Source organism: Lynx rufus, unplaced genomic scaffold, assembly GCF_022079265.1.
Source record: "Lynx rufus isolate CCGP_SWC_20201006 ecotype Redwood Valley unplaced genomic scaffold, mLynRuf1.p SCAF_15, whole genome shotgun sequence".
Classification (NCBI taxonomy): domain Eukaryota; kingdom Metazoa; phylum Chordata; class Mammalia; order Carnivora; family Felidae; genus Lynx; species Lynx rufus.
This window is the reverse complement of record NW_025814829.1, coordinates 52,455,818-52,476,339: the sequence shown is the minus strand read 5'-3', so window position 1 is coordinate 52,476,339 and position 20,522 is coordinate 52,455,818. Positions and strand designations below refer to the sequence as shown.

Below are 20,522 nucleotides of genomic sequence, written 5' to 3'. Positions count from 1 at the left end.
TGGGTCAGGATCTGACCATAGGGCCACACTGGTGTGAGATGCTTCCCTTCCCCTCCTTTCCCTCACCCCTCCCTTCCCTCCCCTTCCCTCACCCTCCCTTCCCTTCCCTTCACCTCCCTTCCCTTTCCTTATGGTGTGCTAAAGTCGGGCACCATGTTTTAGCAGTTACTGTATCTTGAGGAAATGTGTGACGAACTAGCCTACAGGGAACCATTGTCTTTCCAGGATCTCATTTTCAGAATAGCAGCTCCCCCAACACATAAGTGCAACTTTACCCAAAGAAATTAAATAAGGAAATCACCTTTGTCCCCGAAACAAGACGGATGTGACTGACTCTATCTTTGCCTTGCTTTGCAGATTCATTACCAGACGTGGCCTCAAGGTCTGCGCGGATCCACAAGCCGAGTGGGTGAAAAAGGCAGTAGAAAACGTGGACAAGTCCACCAGAAGAAACATGAAACAGACCCAGCCAACAGGAGCCCAACATTTCACCAATTCAGCTGTGACCCTGACCACATAGTGGCCTTCTGGCACCTTGTTCCCTCGCTAGCCCGCCAGCTCATTTCCCTTTACAAACTCCTGGACTAATTAGATTGTATTCACTTTTTATAAAAGTGCTGCACGAGTCCACTTATTTTCTTGTATTTTTATTTTTCGTGTCTCTCATATTCATGTAGATGCTTTAATTAATAAATATTTATTACTCAGAAGAGTCTCAAAGCCTATGCATTGCGTGTTGGGAAAGCGTAATACATCACGTAAGTTCTAGCTCCGTCCTAACCGTACCTCCCTTCGACGGTACTCATGACGGGAGCGATTTTGGCCAGTGTCTGTCAGAGACGAGAGCTGTATTCACCATTCTCAGGTTCCAGCTTGCAGTGGTTCTCCACACACGAGTCACAAGTGACAATGGTGACCATGGAAACAATTTAAGATCTACCTCAACCTGTTTTCCTAATAGAGTTCTGTTTGTGGAATAAGGGAGAAAATACTGTCATTGCATTTCTATCCTGAGCGTCCACCTACTCAAAAAGTGGCTTCAGTCATGTTTGATCTCTAGCAAATTCTCTTATCCCTCTGTGTTTCTTTGGGTCTCCCGCGAAAGAACGCAGACACAGGACGTGTCTGTTCTTTGTCAAGGTAGCAAAGGTCAGACATTTGGTGAGAAGATACTTTATTCAAATGACCGTCAATGCTCTTTGGGCAATGCTGCCTTTCTGTGACATCTGTAATTGTCACCACTTCAGGGAGCGTTCTAGGCACGCTTGCCTGCCAGTAAGCTTTTAAACACCTCAAACACTGTCAACCTGGAACATTCCTTGAATGTGATCACAACTTGCGGTAAAGTTTTAATGAAACGCGCATCCAGGCGCTCAATATCCCAGACTCACGCTCTCTCACGTTTTCATTAAATTGCCGATTTGATTCACGTTTATGGCTATACTACCCCAGTAGCTGGTGATGCGGACATCTAGGTCTGACTCTAAACTGCAGGAACTTACTGTGCCTTGATCGTTTGAAGGGAAGAGAGAGGACTTACTACTCTCTAGTCCTCAGGGGGCACTCCACGCTATCAAATGCTTTCAGAGAGTAACCGAGGGCAGCTGGTTGGAATCAGCTCACTTCTAGTCATTCAGCTAGCGAGCCAGAGCGGAAACCACCAGAAAGCTGCTTCCCAGGACACTGTGGACCCATCTATCCCTCCCGCTTCAATTTGCCCACCCTAAGTTGGAAAGCCGGTCTTGAAGAAACGAGCACCAAGGATAAAATACTCGCTTTGTGAGGGGTGAGTCACGGCAAAGTCACGGATGGGGAAGGCATGGATTCTTGAATGAGCTGCGTATGTGCCTTTCCCCGATGTCTCCCAGACGCTATAGGTTTTCATGAGATCATGGGATATGTGGAAGAATGTACGTATGTGCGTCTTGTTAACTTATCACATTATCTAAAGAGGTGCTGTGTGATGCCGAGGGGTTTCAGCCAAACGTTGTACAGCACCTCCCTCCTTCTCTCTCTCTCTCTCTCTCTATATATATATATATATATAGTCAAAATTTAATTTTTTTTTTTACATTTTTATTTATTTTTGAGAGACAGAGAGACAGAGCACACGTAGGGGAAGGGCAGAGAGAGAAGGAGACACAGAATCCGAAGCAGGCTCCAGGCTCTGAGCTGTCAGCCCAGAGCCCGACGCGGGGCTCGAACTCATGGACTGTGAGACCGTGACCCGAGCCGAGGCCGGACGCTCAGCCGACTGAGCCACCCAGGCGCCCCATGTATATGGTCAAAATTTAAATAGCACAAAAGGGCTGCCAAGGAAACCCACAGTCCCCAGCCCTATGAGTTCTCTTTTCTAATCTTCCTCCTTACAAACAACTGCTTTTCACTCTTTTGGCGGAGGGTCCTTCCCATAGTTACCTTCAAATCACCAAGAGTTTCACACCACTGTCTTCCGGGTTGTCGATTTGGACATTATCTGTGACTGTCTCTACGAACCACGAGAACTTAGCTCACTTAGCCCCAAGTTTCTGCCATTGTCTCTGTATGATTACGCGGCTATTTTCAGTTCGTTCTGTTTATAGCTTTAAGTCATAAACCTATCATTTATTTCTTGTCCTGTCACCTACGGGCAGCATGTCCTGACTTTGCATGTGTTAGTACCGTTCTGTTTTCTACAGCAAAGACTTAAATAGGGGTGACTACATCACCAGTGCTAGTGGATTGCTTTGCAACTGTTAAGACAGTGAATCTCATAACCGACCTCGACTGGAGACAAAACAACGAACGTGTGCAAATTGTGAGGCCTACAGCTCAGATCTGAGCCCCTGGAGGTGTGGTCCGAGTTCAAGCTCGTGACCGCTAGGTCGTGCTGCCTTCCTCTCCTCAGAGGCCAGTCCCCTGAAGGCCAGACCACATACACAGAACCCACGAAGAGACGAGCAGGCCTACATAATACCTTCATCGAACCAACTAATTAATTCGTTCGTGTTCTTTCTCGCACTCGTCCGGCAGACGCTTACGTGTGCCTGATGCACGCAGTCTGGGGAGGAACCAGACACAGTCCTTCCCTGCGGGGAGCTTACCCAGCTCAGGGGACAAGTTCACCAGAGGGCCACAGGGGTGACGAGAGGGAGAGCGGAGAGTGGGGGCAGTCACTGGCAGGCGGAAAGCTGCCCTGGCTTCAGCCTGGGGACAGGACGGGCTTCCCCTGGAAAGTAGCCTTTAACCTGAGACGGAAGGCTGAGCCAGTTGTCCAGAGGCGTTCCAGGCAAAAAGAACGAGCAGCCGGTCAAGCTGCCTGCAGGCGAGAGAGATGGGTTGAGGAAATGCACAGGGTTTCGTAGGACTGAGGGACAAAGAGAAGGTTAGAGAATAATCTTGGGTGGGGGCAAAAGTGAGGGAGAGAGAGAGAGATGTCGCCGGGGCTTTGTCAGCCAAAACAAGGAGCATGCCCACACGTGCAAGGCTGTGGGAAATGACCCTGGTTTCGAAGTAGAAATTGAAAGGCAGAGAATGAGGCGGGGGGGGGGGGGGGGCTGGGGAGCCAGTTGGGAGGTGGTTCTGGACCTGGTGACTTTTGAACTTGGCCTGGCCTGGGGTGACACATTTTCCCTTTTCCTCTCGGGCCTTTTCTGCTTAGCCCGGGTGCCCGTCAGGGACGCGTGACTGCCTGACTCTGACCGGGTGGCTCAGCTGTCACGCCAAATGCCTCAGGCCAGCCAGTTGGGTCCCCGACTCCTGGGCTGCGGGCGGCCAGGGCCGGGATGCGGAAAAACCGCATTTGTGGAATCACCTTATTATTTGCATTATTTACCGGCTAAGATTGGATCTGTGGGACCAAGATGAGTCAACCACCAAGAGGAAGGAGGAGGCTGGGTTGAGAAGCCATAAACCTGGTATCGGTGGGGGTTTTAGAGATCCACAGCCCTCACCTTTTCTGATTTTTCGGTTTCCTGCGAATTTGCTGAGCCCTTGCAAAGTACAGGGGGCACAGGATCTGGTCCGCTGTTTTGGAGCCCGCGGTCTCGTGGGGGAGAAAGTGCAGTCCCCAAAGCCGTTCCCACTTGGACATTCCCAGAAGCTCAGCTCAGGGCTGGTCTCTTCTCAGAGCTTTGTGATGTCCCCAGCCTAGGTGACAGCCTCTCATGTGCCCACTCGGCCCCTGGGTTTAGCTCTGTTATGGCTCATCTCACTCTGAAATACCAATTACTTTTCTTTATTTCCCATCTTCGTCGTGGGGATAGGGACTGTGAATTTGATCTCTCTGTTTCCTAGTGCCTGGCATAGTGCCCGGGACATCGCAGGCTTCCAATTGGTGGAATATAGACTACATTATACGTATCTCTACTCTAGCAGTTATTGGAAAAAGCAATAGGCATGGAGAAGAGAGAAGAGTTCAAAGTGCCCCAGGGAGGCTAGGAAAAGCTCTGCAGAAGAGGTGATGTAAAAATTGCACCTTTACACCCGAGAAGGAGCTTTCCGGGAAGAGATGCTACAGGCTGGTGCTCCTTCCCCAGGGCGGGGGTCCCAGGTATGAAAGCCCAGAGGCAGGAGAATCCAGGAACGTCAAGGGACACCGCTTCTTTCTGGGACTGCTGGGGTGAAGACGCAGGGGGTCATAAAGGCAAGGTCGCTGAGGCTAGACTGAGAAGCCCCGAATGCCCTGGAAAAGGGGAGGGGTTTCACCGGAGCACCCCTCAGCGGGGCAGCGTGATCGGATTGAGGTTGGAAATACTACCTTGGAGCGTGTGTGTGTGTGTGTGTGCGCGCGCGCGTGTGTGTGCAGAAAATGGTTGGGGGTGGGGGGGAACAGCGAGGTGACCACTGCATCAGGCCGGGCTGGAGGAGGTGGTGGCCCGAATGAGGTGGCGGCGGTGGGAATAGGAGCAGAGCCCCAAGGCGGGACCGGCATGGCTTTGGTTGTCAACCGGATGTGCGGGCAGAACCGGTGGGAGGAAGGAAGTGGGGCTGTTCCGAGGCTTCCAGCTTGGGTGGCTGGTCAAGAAAGAGCACAGGTGATTAATAAGATTTTCGTCGAATTTCTGGTGAGGTTACTAATGGAGCCTGAAGTCAAACAGCACCAAGGAGAAGGGGATGAGAAGGAGGAGGCCTGGGAGTGTAAAAAGACTGTATCGGCCCCAGCGCTCCTGTCCTTCAGACAAAAGCCCGAGCTACACTCTTATTCCCTTTTGACAGACCCTCTTTTGCCAAGGGCGAGGTAAAAATAAGACTGAGTATCTGTGAGATGCTCTGTGCCCCTTGGGGAAACAAAGGTACCCATAAATGGAATACAGTATCCGCTGGGTGAGTCACAGTGTTATTTTAAGAGGGATTTGTCACTCGGCAGTGGGAGGCAAAGAGGAGAGGAGAGATGAATCTGTAATGAGAGAAGAGAGAAAAGAGATACAAAAAAAGGTTGGGAGTGGGAATCGGGGGTGACTGTGAGGCGGTGTTTGAGGACAGGGGGGCGGGGGGCAGAGGCCAAAGGGACTTGTCTTTTTTCTTTCCTTGGGAGGAACTAGTAAACATTGGGACAGACGGCTGAGGGGGGGGAGGGCACAGGAATGAGCAGGGGTGATGAGCTTGGAGGCTCGGGGATGGGGGGAGGGCACAGGAATGAGCAGGGGTGATGAGCGAGGCCAGACTGAGATGGTCTTAATCTGAACCAGCAGATGCTGTGTGAGGGGCCATTGGATTCTGTTTCTCTGAAGACTGGATGGGGGCTGGGGTGGGGAAAGGGGTAGATGGGGGAGGGGAGCACTGGCAGACTAACCCAACATAAGCAGTGGGGGAAAGAGAGAAGCCAGGGGTCCTCGTGCGATCTCCCTCCCCCTTTCTCACCACCTGGGGGTAGATACTAGTGTGGCCCTTAGGAGCCTTAGCTCCTCCTGGACTCCTGTACTGTCTTTACCACTTACTATACAGGTGACCACGGGAAAATTCCTCAATTTCTCGGTGCCTTTGGCCACCTCATTTATGAAATTGGAATAATGATAGTGCTGAAGATTATCGTGAGGGTTAAAGCAGTTAAAACACAAAGGCCTCGCACAAAGGGAAGGCTCAACGAATGTTAGCTTTTATTATCCCTAAGTGGGTAGGATGGGAAAGGATGTGGTAAAATGGAGGGTGGGTGGAAAAAGGAATAGATACGTGGCACATCCACCAGATTTCCTGGAAGCTGACACTTACTGGCTGCGGCCTCGGTCTCCATCATTTAGGCGAAACTGGATTGAGTTTCCTCCATTTTCTTTCTAATTGCATCTAACCCACCAAATCCTAGAGTGTTCTATGGAATACTTGTACCACGAGAGTCGCCATTTTTTTAATACAAGCTACTATGGCCATACGCATTTAGGAAATTATCACACTATCCCCCCTCCTCTTGGAGGATCACGGTGACGTAGCTTCTCCCAGTCTCAGAGAAGTACTGTGAAAAAGACAGTGTTCAAGCTCACTTATCTCACTGCGTCCTCAGGTTAACCTGAGTACAAAACTCCTTTCCCTATATCATTTGCCAACATCCGAGGAACACCTACGTTTTTCAAAACACTGGAGACCGAAAATCTACTCAGATCCATAACCTTGCAAGAACGGAGCTACAATCCGGTAACGGCACCAACATAACCAGAACGAGGCATCTACTCCAGGTCTGCTCATTTCTTGTCTCTGGTGGAGCCTAGAGACCCACTTTAGAAAATGTCTGTTATCGTGGGGTGTGTGTGTGGGTGTGCGTGCATGTGAGGCGCTCCCGGACCCTTTGGTTCCTTTGTGTTGTCATTGACCAGGTACTGCCTAAAGTGTCTACTTACCAGCCCCTGTTGGATACCTACTATGAATGAGATGTCATGCCAAGTACTTTGGAGCCAAAGGAGAATACTTGAAGGATCCTAAACTTTCCTCTTCCTCTGGATTTGCGTATGCCTTTCTTTATGCCCGGAGAGCGACACCCTGCTTCCTCTTTCCTCCTTCTCCAATCGTCAGTGTCCATCTCAGATGCCACCTCCTCTAAGAAACGTTCCCTGTGCTTCCAGCTGGATTTCATCGGTGGCTTCTCTCAACTTCCAGCCTTTTCTTAGGCTATTCATTGTACTCTGTCTCAAGTTGTAGCTATTTGTGAATTTTTATCCCTCAAGAAAAAACCCACCAAAAGACGGGGGGTTGTTGGCAGGAGGGACTGTGTCCCATTCATCTCTGTATTTCCTGTAGTGCCAACAACAGGGCATCCCCAGAGTCCGTGCTCAACATACAGTTGCTGAGTTAGAGTTGTTAAAAGTAACATAAGGTGTGGTCCCTGTCACTGAAGTCATTTATGTTGCGGTTGTGGAGACAGTACGCACAAAGGGTATAAAGGTACCAAAGGGTACAAAGGGTACAAAGGTACCAAAGGGTACAAAGGAGGGCACAAAGACAACAGAAGGTAGAGGTGAGTAGTAACTGGCTAGTTAATGGGATGGACTGAGGATGACCTTATATTTCTTTCAAAGAATCAGTTCCAGTTGATTGGTAGCAATCTTCTGTATTTGGTGAGATCTTGAGGGTACTTCTTGGCTCCGTGGAAAGAGGGCCGTGGTCAGTTATTGGTGTCTTCCTGGTGATATGAGCTCATTGGTGGCATGAATTTAGATTATTTGGTGATGCTTATGGTCAACAATGCATGGGGCTGAGAAGAAGCAGGTTATTAGGGGCCGATTGGGATTGGTCACAGAGAGCTTGTGCCATGGATAAAGATATTGCAACTGGACCATGGAGAGGGAGTAGGAATTAAAAACTCATGGGGAGGGGCGCCTGGGTGGCTCAGTCGGTGGAGCGACTGACTTCGGCTCGGGTCATGATCTCATGGTTTGTGAGTTTGAGCCCCGAGTCGGGGTCTGTGCTGACGGCTCAGAGCCTGGAACCTGCTTCTGATTCTGTGTCTCCCTCTGTCTCTCTGCCCCTCCCCCACTAATGCTCTGTCTCTCTCTGTCTCAGAAATAAACATAAAAAAAAATTAAAAAAAAAAAAACCTAACGGGGAGAAGTGATGTAAGAGAAAAGGTATGGTGGGGGTAAAAGACCAAGATATTTTTGTGGATTATTTAATGAATTTGCCTCTTCTCTTAGACTATCAGTGCTGTGAAGTCAAAGCTCATTTTTGCTCTCCTCATGACTGTATACCAATGGCCGGCAGTGTGCCCAGAACAGTACAAACACTCAGCAAATATGCACTGAATGAGCCAGGAGCATGGCCAGGAGAGTTAACCCGACAAGTAGGATAAATGCAAATGTGGCTTAGGAAGGCTTCTTGAGACTGAAGAATTACCTTTATTTTGCAGTCCCTCTGGAGAGGTGAAATTATTTAGGGGACAACTTGAGTTCCCCTGAGACATCGGTGGTGTATTTGAGTCCCTCTGGGGAGGTGAAATTATTTAGGGGACAATCTGAGTTCCCTTGAGACGTCGGTGGTATTTGAGTACTCTGTCTCACAGCTGAATTAAGGCGATGCATTTAGATCCGTCTCCCATGATTGGACCTCATCACAGCCTTACACACCTGTACCCACGCCAGTAGGAAATGTAAGTCTCAGTAAAGCGTGGGTGCCCAGAACACGTTTCTGGGGCTGTGCACAGAGGCTCCCCAGGTTCCCAGGGAGAGAGCACTCTCGCCTGTCGCAGGAGCGCAGGCCGTTTGTGAGTGGGCTTCAGGGCCGGGACATAGTCATGAACGGAGACACCTGCAGCCTGAATCCTCTCCTCTGGCCTCATGGCTCCACGAGGGGCAGCTCAGTTTGGGAGGAAGATTCATCTCATTCCGCAGGACAATTGCATGAAAAGAGCTGTGTGTGAGGCCTCCCTGCACATCCCATCACAATGGGTTGAGAGAAACAGTGAATATTTACACATCCAAGCCGTGGACTTTCCACCTGGACAAAATATAGGCCTTCGTGTTTCGTTTTCACGGTAAACAGACAAGGCAAGTGGGTCATTAGTGTGGTGTCGTGACGGCTTTAATCACTCCGGTGATTATTTTTCTGCCTTGGCTGGAATTCTCGGACTGACTCCCTCATCACAGTGTTGACATTTTGTGGCGTGTCTGGAAGAAGTTGTCTCGGGTGTCAAGGAATCAGAATTACTTAAGTGTTTTGATCGACAACAGCAGGGGAATCTAATGGTTAGATTAGATGACAGGTCGTTCTACTCATTGCTACCAACAGTCCTTTCCCATTTGTCCAAGAAACCGTTCGGCCTATGTTTGGATTAATGCTCACATTTACGTGGAGCGAATGTGACTATACTAAATTTTATATCCCATGTAATAGACTTGTGATATTTCGTAAAGAATACTTTGAGGATGGACATTAGATCCTTTTTTTTTTTTTGAACACTAGATTCTAAAGTGAGTCGCTTAATGTAGTTGGGGTTGTTTCTTGATCTGCCTAGTGATTGTACTGGGGTGTTCAGTTCGTGAAAATTCTCTTAGTTGTTAACTTATGTGTATTTATCGCTATGTGTGTTATCATTCAAGTAAAATGGAAAGAAGTTCACCTGTTCTCATCATATTTGATACTGGAATTCTTTAAGAATCCACAAGAGTTAAATTTGACAAAATTTTGTATTTATGTATTTATTTAAGGATTTTATTTTTTTTTAAGTTTATTTATTTATGAGAGAAAGAGGGAGAGAGAGTGCATGCAAACAGGGGAGGGGCAGACAGTGAGGGAGGGAGAGAATCCCAAGCGGGCTCTGTGCTCTCAGCGCAGAGCCCGACGCGGGGCTCAGACTCATGAATTGTGAGATCGTGACTTGAGCTGAAACCAAGAGGCAGATGCTTAACTGACTGAGCCACCCGGCTGCCCCTTAAGGACTTTATTTTTAAGTGATCTCTACACACAACATGGGGCTTGAACTCACAACACAAAGGTCAAGAGTTGTGCGACTCAGTCCTCCAACTGAGCCAGCCAGGGGTGCCCCAGTAGCAGATTGTCTTAAAGGTGAAAGTTTTAAGGTCCCTAGAAGTGGAAGAAGACAGCTATTTCCCATTACGTTCACCTTGAACAATTAATTTCATGGAGTTGATATAATATTAATCATAATCACCAGTGTGGAAATCTTGCTCCCCCTGCCCAATGAAGTGTTTCTCCATTTACCTGGTCAGAAGCAAGATCAACAAGCAGAGGAAAACTGCGTCCAAATAAAAAGATCCCAGGACACCCTTGATGTATCCCCCTGGCGTATTATCTTGATGCCTTGAAAGTAAGAAACAACACCAAATGCCTCTGTTTGCAAGTGTCCTTTGTGAGAACATTTTCCCTGAGATCAGGGAGGAAGATGGGAATTGTAATGTTTACAAATGAGGACGAAGAGGCTGCCCAGCCAAGGTAAGGACTCAGCCATGGCTTTGACTCTGGTCGGGTTCTGTGTTCTATGTCCTTCAAGTATTCTGCATTGAATATTTACTATTTTAATAATTAGGATCGATGTAAATAAGGATCGTTCGGCAACAGACACGCATAACTCTTTATCGAGTGTCCATCTCGTATAAAGCAGAGGGCCGGGTGCCTTGGGCAGTGGAGAGAATCCACAAATCCTTTCTAATTAAGTGTGTATCTTCCTCCAGCCAGGTCCTTGGCTTTCTCAAGTTGGGCGGGGTGCGTTTTAAAAATTACGAGCAAACTGCAGTAACTCTTGCATTAATGCTCTCTCTTAAGACACTGGCAGACTGTGTTCGAAGTTCTGAGGACCTGAATGTGGCACGGAAGTTCAAGAATAACGATGGGAGCCAAGCCATCCTTAATTAGCACAGCTAAACCAAGGGCCTGTGACTAGGGAGGGGCAATCTGCAAGGATCGCGTGAAGGTACGATGATTTCTAACTCCAGCTCCTACCGAATGAACGTGATGTATCGCTTCATGCACAAATATATAGTATTTTATTATTCTGTGTTGAAAATGGATGCATGAGTGATTTCAGGGTTTGCCGACAGGCTTCACAACAGATCTTGGGGGAGGAACCTTATAGACGGCCTAGGAATTTACAGCAAGGAACTTAAAACACTGTTTCGTAAAGCTGGCTGCGGATTTCGGATGGAAAAGCTTGTTTCTGTTTTGCTACTATCCTGTGTTGGCATACGAGCCTGGAATACTAATCGGCTTTTTTTTTTTTTCTCCTCTTGGGCCACGATGGTGTCAAGATGCATTTTTTTTTTCTCCAAGCATCATATTAAGGTTGTATTGAGCCCCAAACTGGAATTGGGGTTGGTTGGCTGCAGGAAGCTTATTTTGCCTCCGGTCGTAACCATGGTGATGACTCTCAGCCTCGGCTACATGACCGAGTCCTCTACCTCACCTTCTGGAACTCCAGGGAGAGGACGAGGGAGGATATTATTGGCTTTCTTTCTGGCTAATGGGTGTGGTCTTTGGAGGGAGCACCATCTTCTATACAGAACCGCCTCTGTTCACAACATAGGGACGGACCATGCTCCGTCCCTATGTTCACAACATAGGGACGTCCGTTACCAAGGGACGGACATGGGGCTTGGTAATAGCTTCCTGTGTTTTTGGAGGAGAGGTGGATCCTACTGCCATTACCCAAGGTGCCGTATTCCCTTTCTGTTCTTTCTTTTCTCCCTGGCCCTAACTAATATGCTCAGAGCATTCTGGTTTCATCACCGCGTCCGTAAGTACGTCTGTATATTTGGAATATGTCGAAGCTATAAAGGAAGAGATAGAAGGAAGAAAACTGCAAAAACGGAGTCTCTTTGACACTGAGATGAGCTTAGGCATAAATATTTTATTCTTTCCTGGATTACATCTTGTGTGCACACCTCTTGAGCAGAAAAACAATTTCAAAAGGGAGAGCTATCCTCTGATTACACTAATAAATCACACGGGTTGCTACGAAGATGTGTAATATATTACACTCTGGAGGAAGAAGGTTACTATGATGAATTGGTGTCATCCGTCTTACATATTCCTGCCCTTCTAATCTTGATGTTAGATTGGATTTATGTGAGCGCTTCGAATTTTTAATTTTTCTGAAGTGTGTTTATTTCAACTTTTAGGACAAGAAGGTTGACTTCTTTATGGGCTGGAGCAAATGTGAGAAAGCCAAGAAAGCACGGCTACATTTGTTAATTTTTTATAGATCAGGCTGAGGTACACGGACTCAGAGAATTCAAAATCATTAAGACCATTAACTCTGATCTACGAGGAACGCAGGAAACAAAACTTTGCTCAGCGGGATCTGGTTTAACTGCTTTTCTTGGGAGTCTGTCTTGACGTAGTGATGATGACTCCATGGCATTGGAGTCAGACAGCCCTGGCCTCAAATTCCAGCTTGAATAATCACTGGCTGTGTGACTTAATCAACTGCGACACCTCTCAGACCTTCAGTGTCTCCCCCTGTGAATAAGACCTATCTCACGTGATAATTATGGGACTCAAATGAAATAAAGTGATGAACAAAACAGACCAGAGACAAGATCCCTGTCCTCATGGAACTGCCTTTCTAGGCAGGGTGGTGGGGAAACTGCGCGCGCGCGCGCGCACACACACACACACACACACCAATCAAAATGTGTCGGGAAGTGATGAGTACTGTAAAGAAAATGAAACCATTGTAAAAGGATAGGGATGATGGGGGGCAGGGGGGCAAGGAGTGGTGTTCTTTCAAGAGGGCATGGTCAGGGAGGTCTTCTTTGATAATATTGGGGAGACCTGAATGACATGAGAGTGGCCACGAAGACATCTCAATGAAGAATATTCCAGGCAGGGGGAGGAGTTAAAACAAAGACCCTGAGGCAGGAACAGGATTGGTGTGTTGAAGAGCAGGGGAAGACCTGTGTGCCCAGGACTGATGAGTGACAGGAGAATACTGGAGGGGGAGTCAGGGGGCTCACAGAACAGAGCAGGAGCCCCCTATTGGCCACAGAACTCCGGATTTTATTCCGAGCTGAATGAGGAGTCATTAGAGATTTCTGGGCAGAGTCATGATGCAATTTGTTTTATATTTTGAAAGGATCCATCAGGTGCATGAAAAATAGATTCTAGAGGGTCAAGGTGGAAGCAGAAAGTTCAGTTCGATTAGTAAATTAACCTAAACAAGAGATAGTGGCTGAGGTGGTGGGTAGGAGAGGTGGTGAAAAAATGGTCATATTTGGAAGATTGTTTTCTATTTTTTAAACAACTCTGTTGAGGCATAATTTACATACCATACACTTCATCCATTTTAAATGTACAATCAGTATTTTTTGAAAATTTCTAGATTTATGCAACCATCACCCCAACCCAGTTTTAGAACATTTCCACCAGCCCCCAAAGATCCCCCAATTCCCGTTCACGTTTCACTCCTGTTCTCACGCCTGGTCCCAGGCAACCACTAATATGCTTTCTCTCTCTGTGGGTTTGCCTTTCCTGGACGTTTCATATGAGTGGAATCATACAACATGTAACCTTTTGAGTCTTGGTTCTTTTACTTAGCATTTTCTTTTTGAAAATCTAGGTTGTGGCATAGAACAGTAGTCTATTCCTTTTTTCTTTGCTAAATAGTATTCCGTTGCATGAAGACACCGTATTTTGTTTATCTGTTCACCAATTGATGGTCATTTGGATGGTCTTCCTTAATGACTGCTATGACTAATCCTTCTGTGAATATTCATGTACAAGTCTTTGTGTGGACATAGGTTTTCATTTCCCTTGGGTAGATACCTAGCAGTAGAATTACTGGATGTTACTGTAAGCTTATATTTGGCATTAAGCACTTCTTATGTTAAGAAAGTGAAAAACTGTTTTCCAAAGTGACTGTATCATTATGTATTAACACTCAACAATGTGTGAGGACTCAGGTTTCTCCATTCACTCACCAGAGCTTGTTATTACCTTTTTTAAATTGTAGTCATTCTAGTAGGTATCTTGTGATTTCAGTTTGCGTGTCCCTCATCACTAATGATGTTGAACATGTATTGGCCGTGTGTACGTCTTCTCTGATGAAGTATTTAAATATTCGAGTCACTTTTTGATTGACTTGTTTGTTCCTTTACCTTTGAGTTACAAGAATGCTTCTTATATTTGGGACACAAGACCCTTTGTCATATTTATGCTTTACAAATATTTTCTCCCAATCTGTGGCTTGCCTTTTAATTTTCTTGACATATATTCTAAAGCATAAAATTTTTAAAATTTGATAAGGTCCAACGTATCTACTTTTGGTGACATATCTAAGAACATTTTTTTCATTTTAAAGGCAAATCTAACGGAATTTGATGATGGGTTTGATGTTGGGTCGGGAAGAAAAGAGGAGTCAAAGATGACTGAAGATTATGTTCTGAGCAATCAGAAAAAAAAGGAATTTTCATTTATCAAGTGAATAAAGACTGGGAAGGAAAAAGTTAGGCAGTGGGAACCCAAAGTTGTTTTAACCAAGTTACATTTGAGATCCTCATTAGGTGTCAAAGTGAGGGTGTGAACCAGGCAGTTAGATTTAGATGGTTAGAGTCCAGCTGTTTGAGATAGAAATACAAGAGTCATCACAGAAAGAGAGTATTTAAAGCCACAGCTTGTAGGTCATTCCTTAGGGTATGAATGCGCACAGAAGAAAAGATTTCAAAGCACTGACTCCTGGAGCACTTACATTAATAGAAGTGAGGGAGAAGGAGAGAAATCAGAATGGAGATTGAGAAGGGTGTCAGGCATGTCAAATGAACCACGAGAGTGGTGTTCTGGGGGACAAGTAAAGACACTGGCTCAAGGTACAGATACGTGAGGGCCGTAGGACCGAGAATTTGTTGTTGGATTTGGCAACATGAAGGTCATTGGTGTTCTTGGCAAGCACAGTATTCGTGGAATAATGAGGACTAAAGTCTGATTAGAACGGGGGAAAGAGAGAATTGAAGGAGAGAGTACAGCGTGTTGTTAGGGATGACTTTTAGCCATAACGAAGAGATGAGCCACAGTGAAGAGAGGAAACATGGGATAGTAGCTGGACGGAAATGTGGGGTGGAGGGAGGTTTCTTTTCCTTCCGTGCCCTCCTTCTCTCCCTCCTTTCTGCTCCCCTCCCTCCCTCCCTTCCTTTTTAAAAATATGGGTGATACTACAACAGACAGGGGGAAACTGATGCCAGGAGAGAGGGGAGATAATTGTAGAAGTGAGATCCCCGAGGGTGTGATGGCTGAGTCTTGGTGAATACGTGCCTATAGAAAGGAGCACGAATGGTTGATCATTGTAAAAACAAAGCGGGTTGTTCATAAAGAGAGGTGTATATGGTGGAACTTGGTGATGGGAGTACGGGGAAGCTTGCTTCTGTTTGATATTATTGTTTCAGGGTTATCAGCTGAGAGGGGAAAGGAGGAGAGAAAGGAATTGTTAGTTTGGGGAGAGAGAAGAGAGCAGAAAGTTGATGGCTAGGAGAGTGGGAGTTAGTGGATGAGATTGAAGGAGGGAAAAGGGGGCATGGATGTAAGGGAGAGATAGTAATGATGAATCCTGGAATCGAGGGGAGGTGAGTGAGGACCTTAGGTGACAGCCAGTGGAAAGGTGGTAAGGTCAATGTATTTGGGGCCATAGTGGAATGCGGTCAAAGAGTTGTTGGAATCAGGATACTAGAATGAATGAGATCCAAAGATAGGGTATGTGGGTCAGAAACCAACATGACGGGGTGCCTGGGTGGCTAGGTCAGTAAAGTGTCAGACTCTTGGTTTCAGCTCAAGTCATGATCTCACGGTTCGTGGGATGGAGCCCTGGGTTGGGCTCCACGCTGACAGTGAGGAGCCCGCTTGAGATTCTCTCCCTCCCTCTCTCTCTGCCCCTCCCCCACTCATTCTCTCACTCTCTCTCAAAAAAAAGTAAACATTAAAACAAGAAATCAGGGGCGCCTGGGTGGGCCGGTCGGTTGAGCGTCCAACCTCAGCTCAGGTCAGGGTCTCACGGTTTGCGAGTTCGGGCCCGCGTCGGGCTCCGTGCTGACAGCTGGGAGCCTGGAGCCCGCTTCGGGATTCTGTGTCTCCTTCTCTCTCTGCCCCTCCCCCACTTGTGCTCTGCCTCTCAAAAATAAATAAAAGTAAAAAAAAAGGAAAGGAGAAAAAAAAGAAGTCAACATGACAGAGGAGATGTCATCCTCTGGTGATGGCAGTGTTTAGAGTATGACCACGGGAGTGAGGATCTCAGGCACAGTGGAAAACAAGGGGTAGGGAAGGGGGAGAGCAGGCCAGTATTTGAAAACACAGGCCACGTGGATATTGACGCCAGGGAGAATCACAGCAGGTGTAATGAGACAGAGTCCAGCACCGGACGTGAGCATTTTCAAGCAATGAAGGTCAGGATCCTTTGATTCTGAAGAAGCCTGCAACCCAGAGTGGGGGGTTGGTAGTATTGTCTCATGATCCCGTCTCCGGCCTCTGCAGGGCAGGCAGGGGAGAGGGAGAAGCAGCAGTTTGGAGGCAGCAATGAATGCAAGGAGGCTGCTTAATCTGTCGCCAGACGAGCCACGTTTGACGGGCAGGAGACAAAACGGCCATCGTGTGCCTGGTTCAGGGCAGGTGCGCCGAGAACATTCATTCCCTTTTCTGAGTCGGCAGCAGGCGCTTCCAAACCTGCACGTCTTGCTTTTCAAATTGTCATTTGCCTTCGCTTCCAGTCTGCGGCGGCATGGCCTTCGCGCTACTTAAAGTCTGCTTTTTAAGGCACATCCATGCTTGGTTGTGTTCTCAGCAGACGGCAATATTTCTTGGGACGCGCGCGCACACACACGCACACACACGCACACACACAGCGATCCTCCGGAACGCCCTCAAAGCAGCCGTGTCATTTTCCCTCAGCGTGACGCACCCTGAAGGTGGGGTGGTGGGTCAAACTTAGTTCTCTTCCTGTGGCTGTGAACTTGCGTTTTCTCTACGTGAAGTTACGTAACTGTTTAAGGGACACGAAGCCACGAGCGAGGGCCCTTTTCTGCTGTTGCGTTTGCACCCAGGCAACGTCAGCTTTTTGGATCTAACGGGGTCCTGGGAACAGGCATGCAGGCTCTACACTCGAGCCTGTGGATGCAGCTCCCGGGCCCCTTACGAAGCCACATTCCTCCCAGCGTTTCTGGGGATCCCTAAGAGGGCTCTTAAAATGATGATAATAGCCCTACTCCTCGCCGCTGTGGCTTCTGCGACTGTGCAAACTCAGCAGCCCTCATGGTCAGCAGAGCTGCTAGTCCGGCCACCTGACAGGTGTGCTGAGCTGAGTCCTGCCTCTCTAGCTGGTCTGTCGCCTCCTGGTCGCCTCTGGCTTACCTCCAGGACGCTCTTTGGCTGTAAGAGTGAGAACGTGCGTTCCAAGGACGTGTAGGTGGGGGAGGGGAGGGTCCCATAAGAGGACCACTGAGCCCTGAGGCGTTAAAGCGGGTGGCTGTGCAGTGGGTTCACACAGCACCCCCCCCCCCCGCCCCCGCCATTCATCCAGGTATCTGAGTTCACACAAGTTCAAAGCATCCATTCTCATAAACGCTCGGTGACTCCCTCCCATTCAGAGAGTCTGGTCATCACAGCAAAGGTCCTTTGTCCGTTTCAGACTCTGTCCCATGTTCCTGCAATCTCGCGGCAACGCGACCCCAGTGACAGCTTTCTCCCCGTGACCGCCACGACCAAGGGATCCAACCGCGATTTCTGCATGTATCCCAGAGCCAAGGATGGTTTTGCTGTATGTTTTCCCTTCTTTCTCTCGGGTTTTCGCCCTCTTCTAGGCTCACTGACCCTGTTGTCGATCGCTGGATGCAAGTAGATGCTTGGGGGTGGGGTGCTGTCCCCTCCACAAAGGAGACCCGCTTGCCATGCATCTCATTGTGCCTCTGTCCCGCTGGATCAGATAGAATTTGACCTAAGCACACGCCCAGCAGCTGAGAAGAAAAATTTATTATATTGGCATAAGAACTTCCGCAAAGAATGGGTAGAACCATTTTCCATCCCTATCGACTCAACCGGGCTAAACCCAATTTATTCATTCTGATATAGACCCCAGAGTCTTTTCAGGGTCAGCTCTCACCATATTCGCCGTCGGTTCTGTGTATCCCTCAATATGTCACGGTTATTAGAGTATATGCCTTTAAAGTATTTTTTTCCTCATGGGCTCTTACAAATTCCTCCCCCCCCCAAAAAAACCCATAAAAGTAAAATTTGTGGTTATAATACTAAATCTAGAGGACTCACAAAAGTAAAAAGGAGAAAACAAAAATCAGCTATAATCTTAGGATCCATAGATATCACGGCGTCGTTACTAATTCTCTTTTGCTTTCCCTCTGCCCCTAGGATTCTTTAAAAATTGAATGGGGGGGCGCCTGGGTGGCTCAGTCGGTTGGGCGGCCGACTTCGGCTCAGGTCACGATCTCGCGGTCCGTGAGTTCGAGCCCCATGTCGGGCTCTGGGCTGATGGCTCAGAGCCTGGAGCCTGCTTCCGATTCTGTGTCTCCCTCTCTCTCTGCCCCTCCCCCATTCATACTCTGTCTCTCTCTGTCTCAAAAATGAATAGAACGTTAAAAAAAATTAAAAAAAATAAAAATTGAATGGGGATTATATTTAATTTTGTGCCTGCCTCTAAAGATAGCAAATGTCATAAGCAGAGGTTCCTTTAGGATCTTATTCCTGATGGATTTGATTGAAGAAATAAACCAGGTGAAATAAAGTGAGATTTTAGTACAGCTAATACGAAGCATCCGCCACTGCTGATTTTCCTTGGAGGCAACTCTGGAAGCCTCTTTCGGAGCCGAGCTCCTACTTACTCTACAGTCTCAGCCACGAGGAGAAGAAAACATTAAGCCGAAAAAAAAAAAAAAATGCGACCTGACGTCTTTTCCATTTCTGCCCCGCCTCAGTGTAACAGAAGACCTTTGCCTTCACTTCCGGGGAGAGCGTAGCCAGCTGCTACGATTGGTAGGTGCCACTAGGACCTCAAGATGTTGGGAAGGGGGACAGATCGTAAACGCCACTCAGTGGTTCTGAGTTTGGTGAGATTTTTGTCCCCACCTGAGAGATGTCTGCAAAATGACCCGTGGGTAATCTGAACTGGCTCGGCCAACTCCTATTTCAAGAGAATTGAGAAAAGGGGATTTACGGTCACCCTGTCTGCCTATTTTCCAGGCTGATGTTCACAATATGTTTTTTGGGTAAGGCTGGTTCTGCTGCTGTTTCGTTCTCCTGACGAGCCCTTGCCTTCCACGAGGCAGGACCACTTCATGTTGGAAATCAGCTAACTGACTTGATTTTGGCAAGAAAGGCTCGTAAATCTGAGGTACTAAAGAACACAGTGATGCAAACTGTTCTTATAATATGTATTTATTTTTGGAAATGTGTAGTTATATACACGATACCCACAGGCTCCGTGAAACAAAGCAACATGTATGCTGACCGGTGTAATACACATTTAATTCCATCATGAAAAGAAATCTTTTGTTTGCTCTGACACCTCCACTTTTACGCTTATGAGGGGACGGAAATGTCAAATTTAGCACAGCGGGGAAAACTGTCCATCGGGTTCAGGAGGAACCGAGGCAAATGGTAAGTTTGATGGTAGGAAAGCGTCCAGACCCACGTTGTTCTGTTGCGCAACCCCCGCTTTGCAAGTCAATCTCTTATGTCACATGTACCACAGGACTGATGATGGGCCCTGGAGACAAGCGTGTCCCCTGCCCCCTTCCCAAGCCAGCGGCATGAGCAGTTAGTGAGTTTGTCATCTTTGAGATCATCACAGAGACACAAATAGCAAGTGTACATTTCAGTCTACAAACAGAAGTGTACGAGAAACCTAGTTTTATTTGCTTTCCAAATCTCTCTCCAATGTTAATTTCAAGCCCTGTTTTGCTAGGATGGGGCAGTGTCTTCTCAGCCAACTTGGAGTCTTCTCTCCCCACCACCATTATCATCCTAGGGTTTATTCTGGCTTGAGGAGATATGGGAAAGCCATCGCATGGGAGCAAGGGTCCATCCAGTGCTCGGTTCACACTGGCATCCGCTGTTCCATGCGGCCACCATTGGGACATCCCCCCAGTTGTGTCCACGTGACTGTCTCCTCTAATCCGCGGCAATGGAATCACGCTGCTGCTTTTGTGCCCCATCTGGGGTCCCAGAACTTCTTCCAAGGCCCAAGCTCTGTCTGTATAGCGTGGTCTTTTCTGGAAGAGCCATCCTCCTGCTCATCGCAAGACCCGGTTCACCCTCACTTCCTGCAAAAGACCTCTCCTTGTCCCTCCAGAGCCCATCTCACCTCTTTTCCCTTTAAGACTCCATGGTGTTCACCTAGCACTTGCCATGCAGGGATTGTCTTGTCCTGAGGGACGAGAGTCCTTTTCACGAGTGTCTGTAGGCCTTTCTAGGAATGGGCTCAGATCCTCACTGATACGTCTTCCTCAATGAAATTAGCACTCCATCCTGCCGCCAAACACCCCTCAAGCTCACGTAGAGAAGCAAAGAAAGGAGACACAGGTAACAAGTAGAAAATGCAGACGCACGTAGGTTACCAAGATTATGCCCGACAAACCAGAAACGTGCCGTGTATATGTTTGATCTTCTGTACTACACTA

At 47.6% G+C, this 20,522-nt stretch overlaps 1 protein-coding gene and 1 long non-coding RNA gene across 7 annotated transcripts in view; both read left to right on the top strand.

The window, feature by feature from the left end:
- The window catches only part of XCL2 (X-C motif chemokine ligand 2), an 88,146-nt gene extending 87,439 nt beyond the window's left edge, over window positions 1-707 (top strand). For all 6 annotated transcript variants that reach the window (XM_047077047.1, XM_047077048.1, XM_047077049.1 and 3 more), the window contains one exon: window positions 358-707. In XM_047077047.1, coding sequence (XP_046933003.1) covers window positions 358-520 — 163 coding nt within the window. In that variant the 3' untranslated portion in view covers window positions 521-707. The remainder of the gene's footprint in view (window positions 1-357) is intronic.
- Window positions 708-10,804: 10,097 nt separating this feature from the next.
- On the top strand, window positions 10,805-19,215 carry LOC124509942 (uncharacterized). Its single transcript, XR_006961545.1, has 4 exons — window positions 10,805-10,831; window positions 17,522-17,650; window positions 18,819-18,876; window positions 19,084-19,215. It is a non-coding gene; the product is annotated as an uncharacterized LOC124509942 (long non-coding RNA).
- The last annotated feature ends 1,307 nt before the right edge of the window (window positions 19,216-20,522 follow it).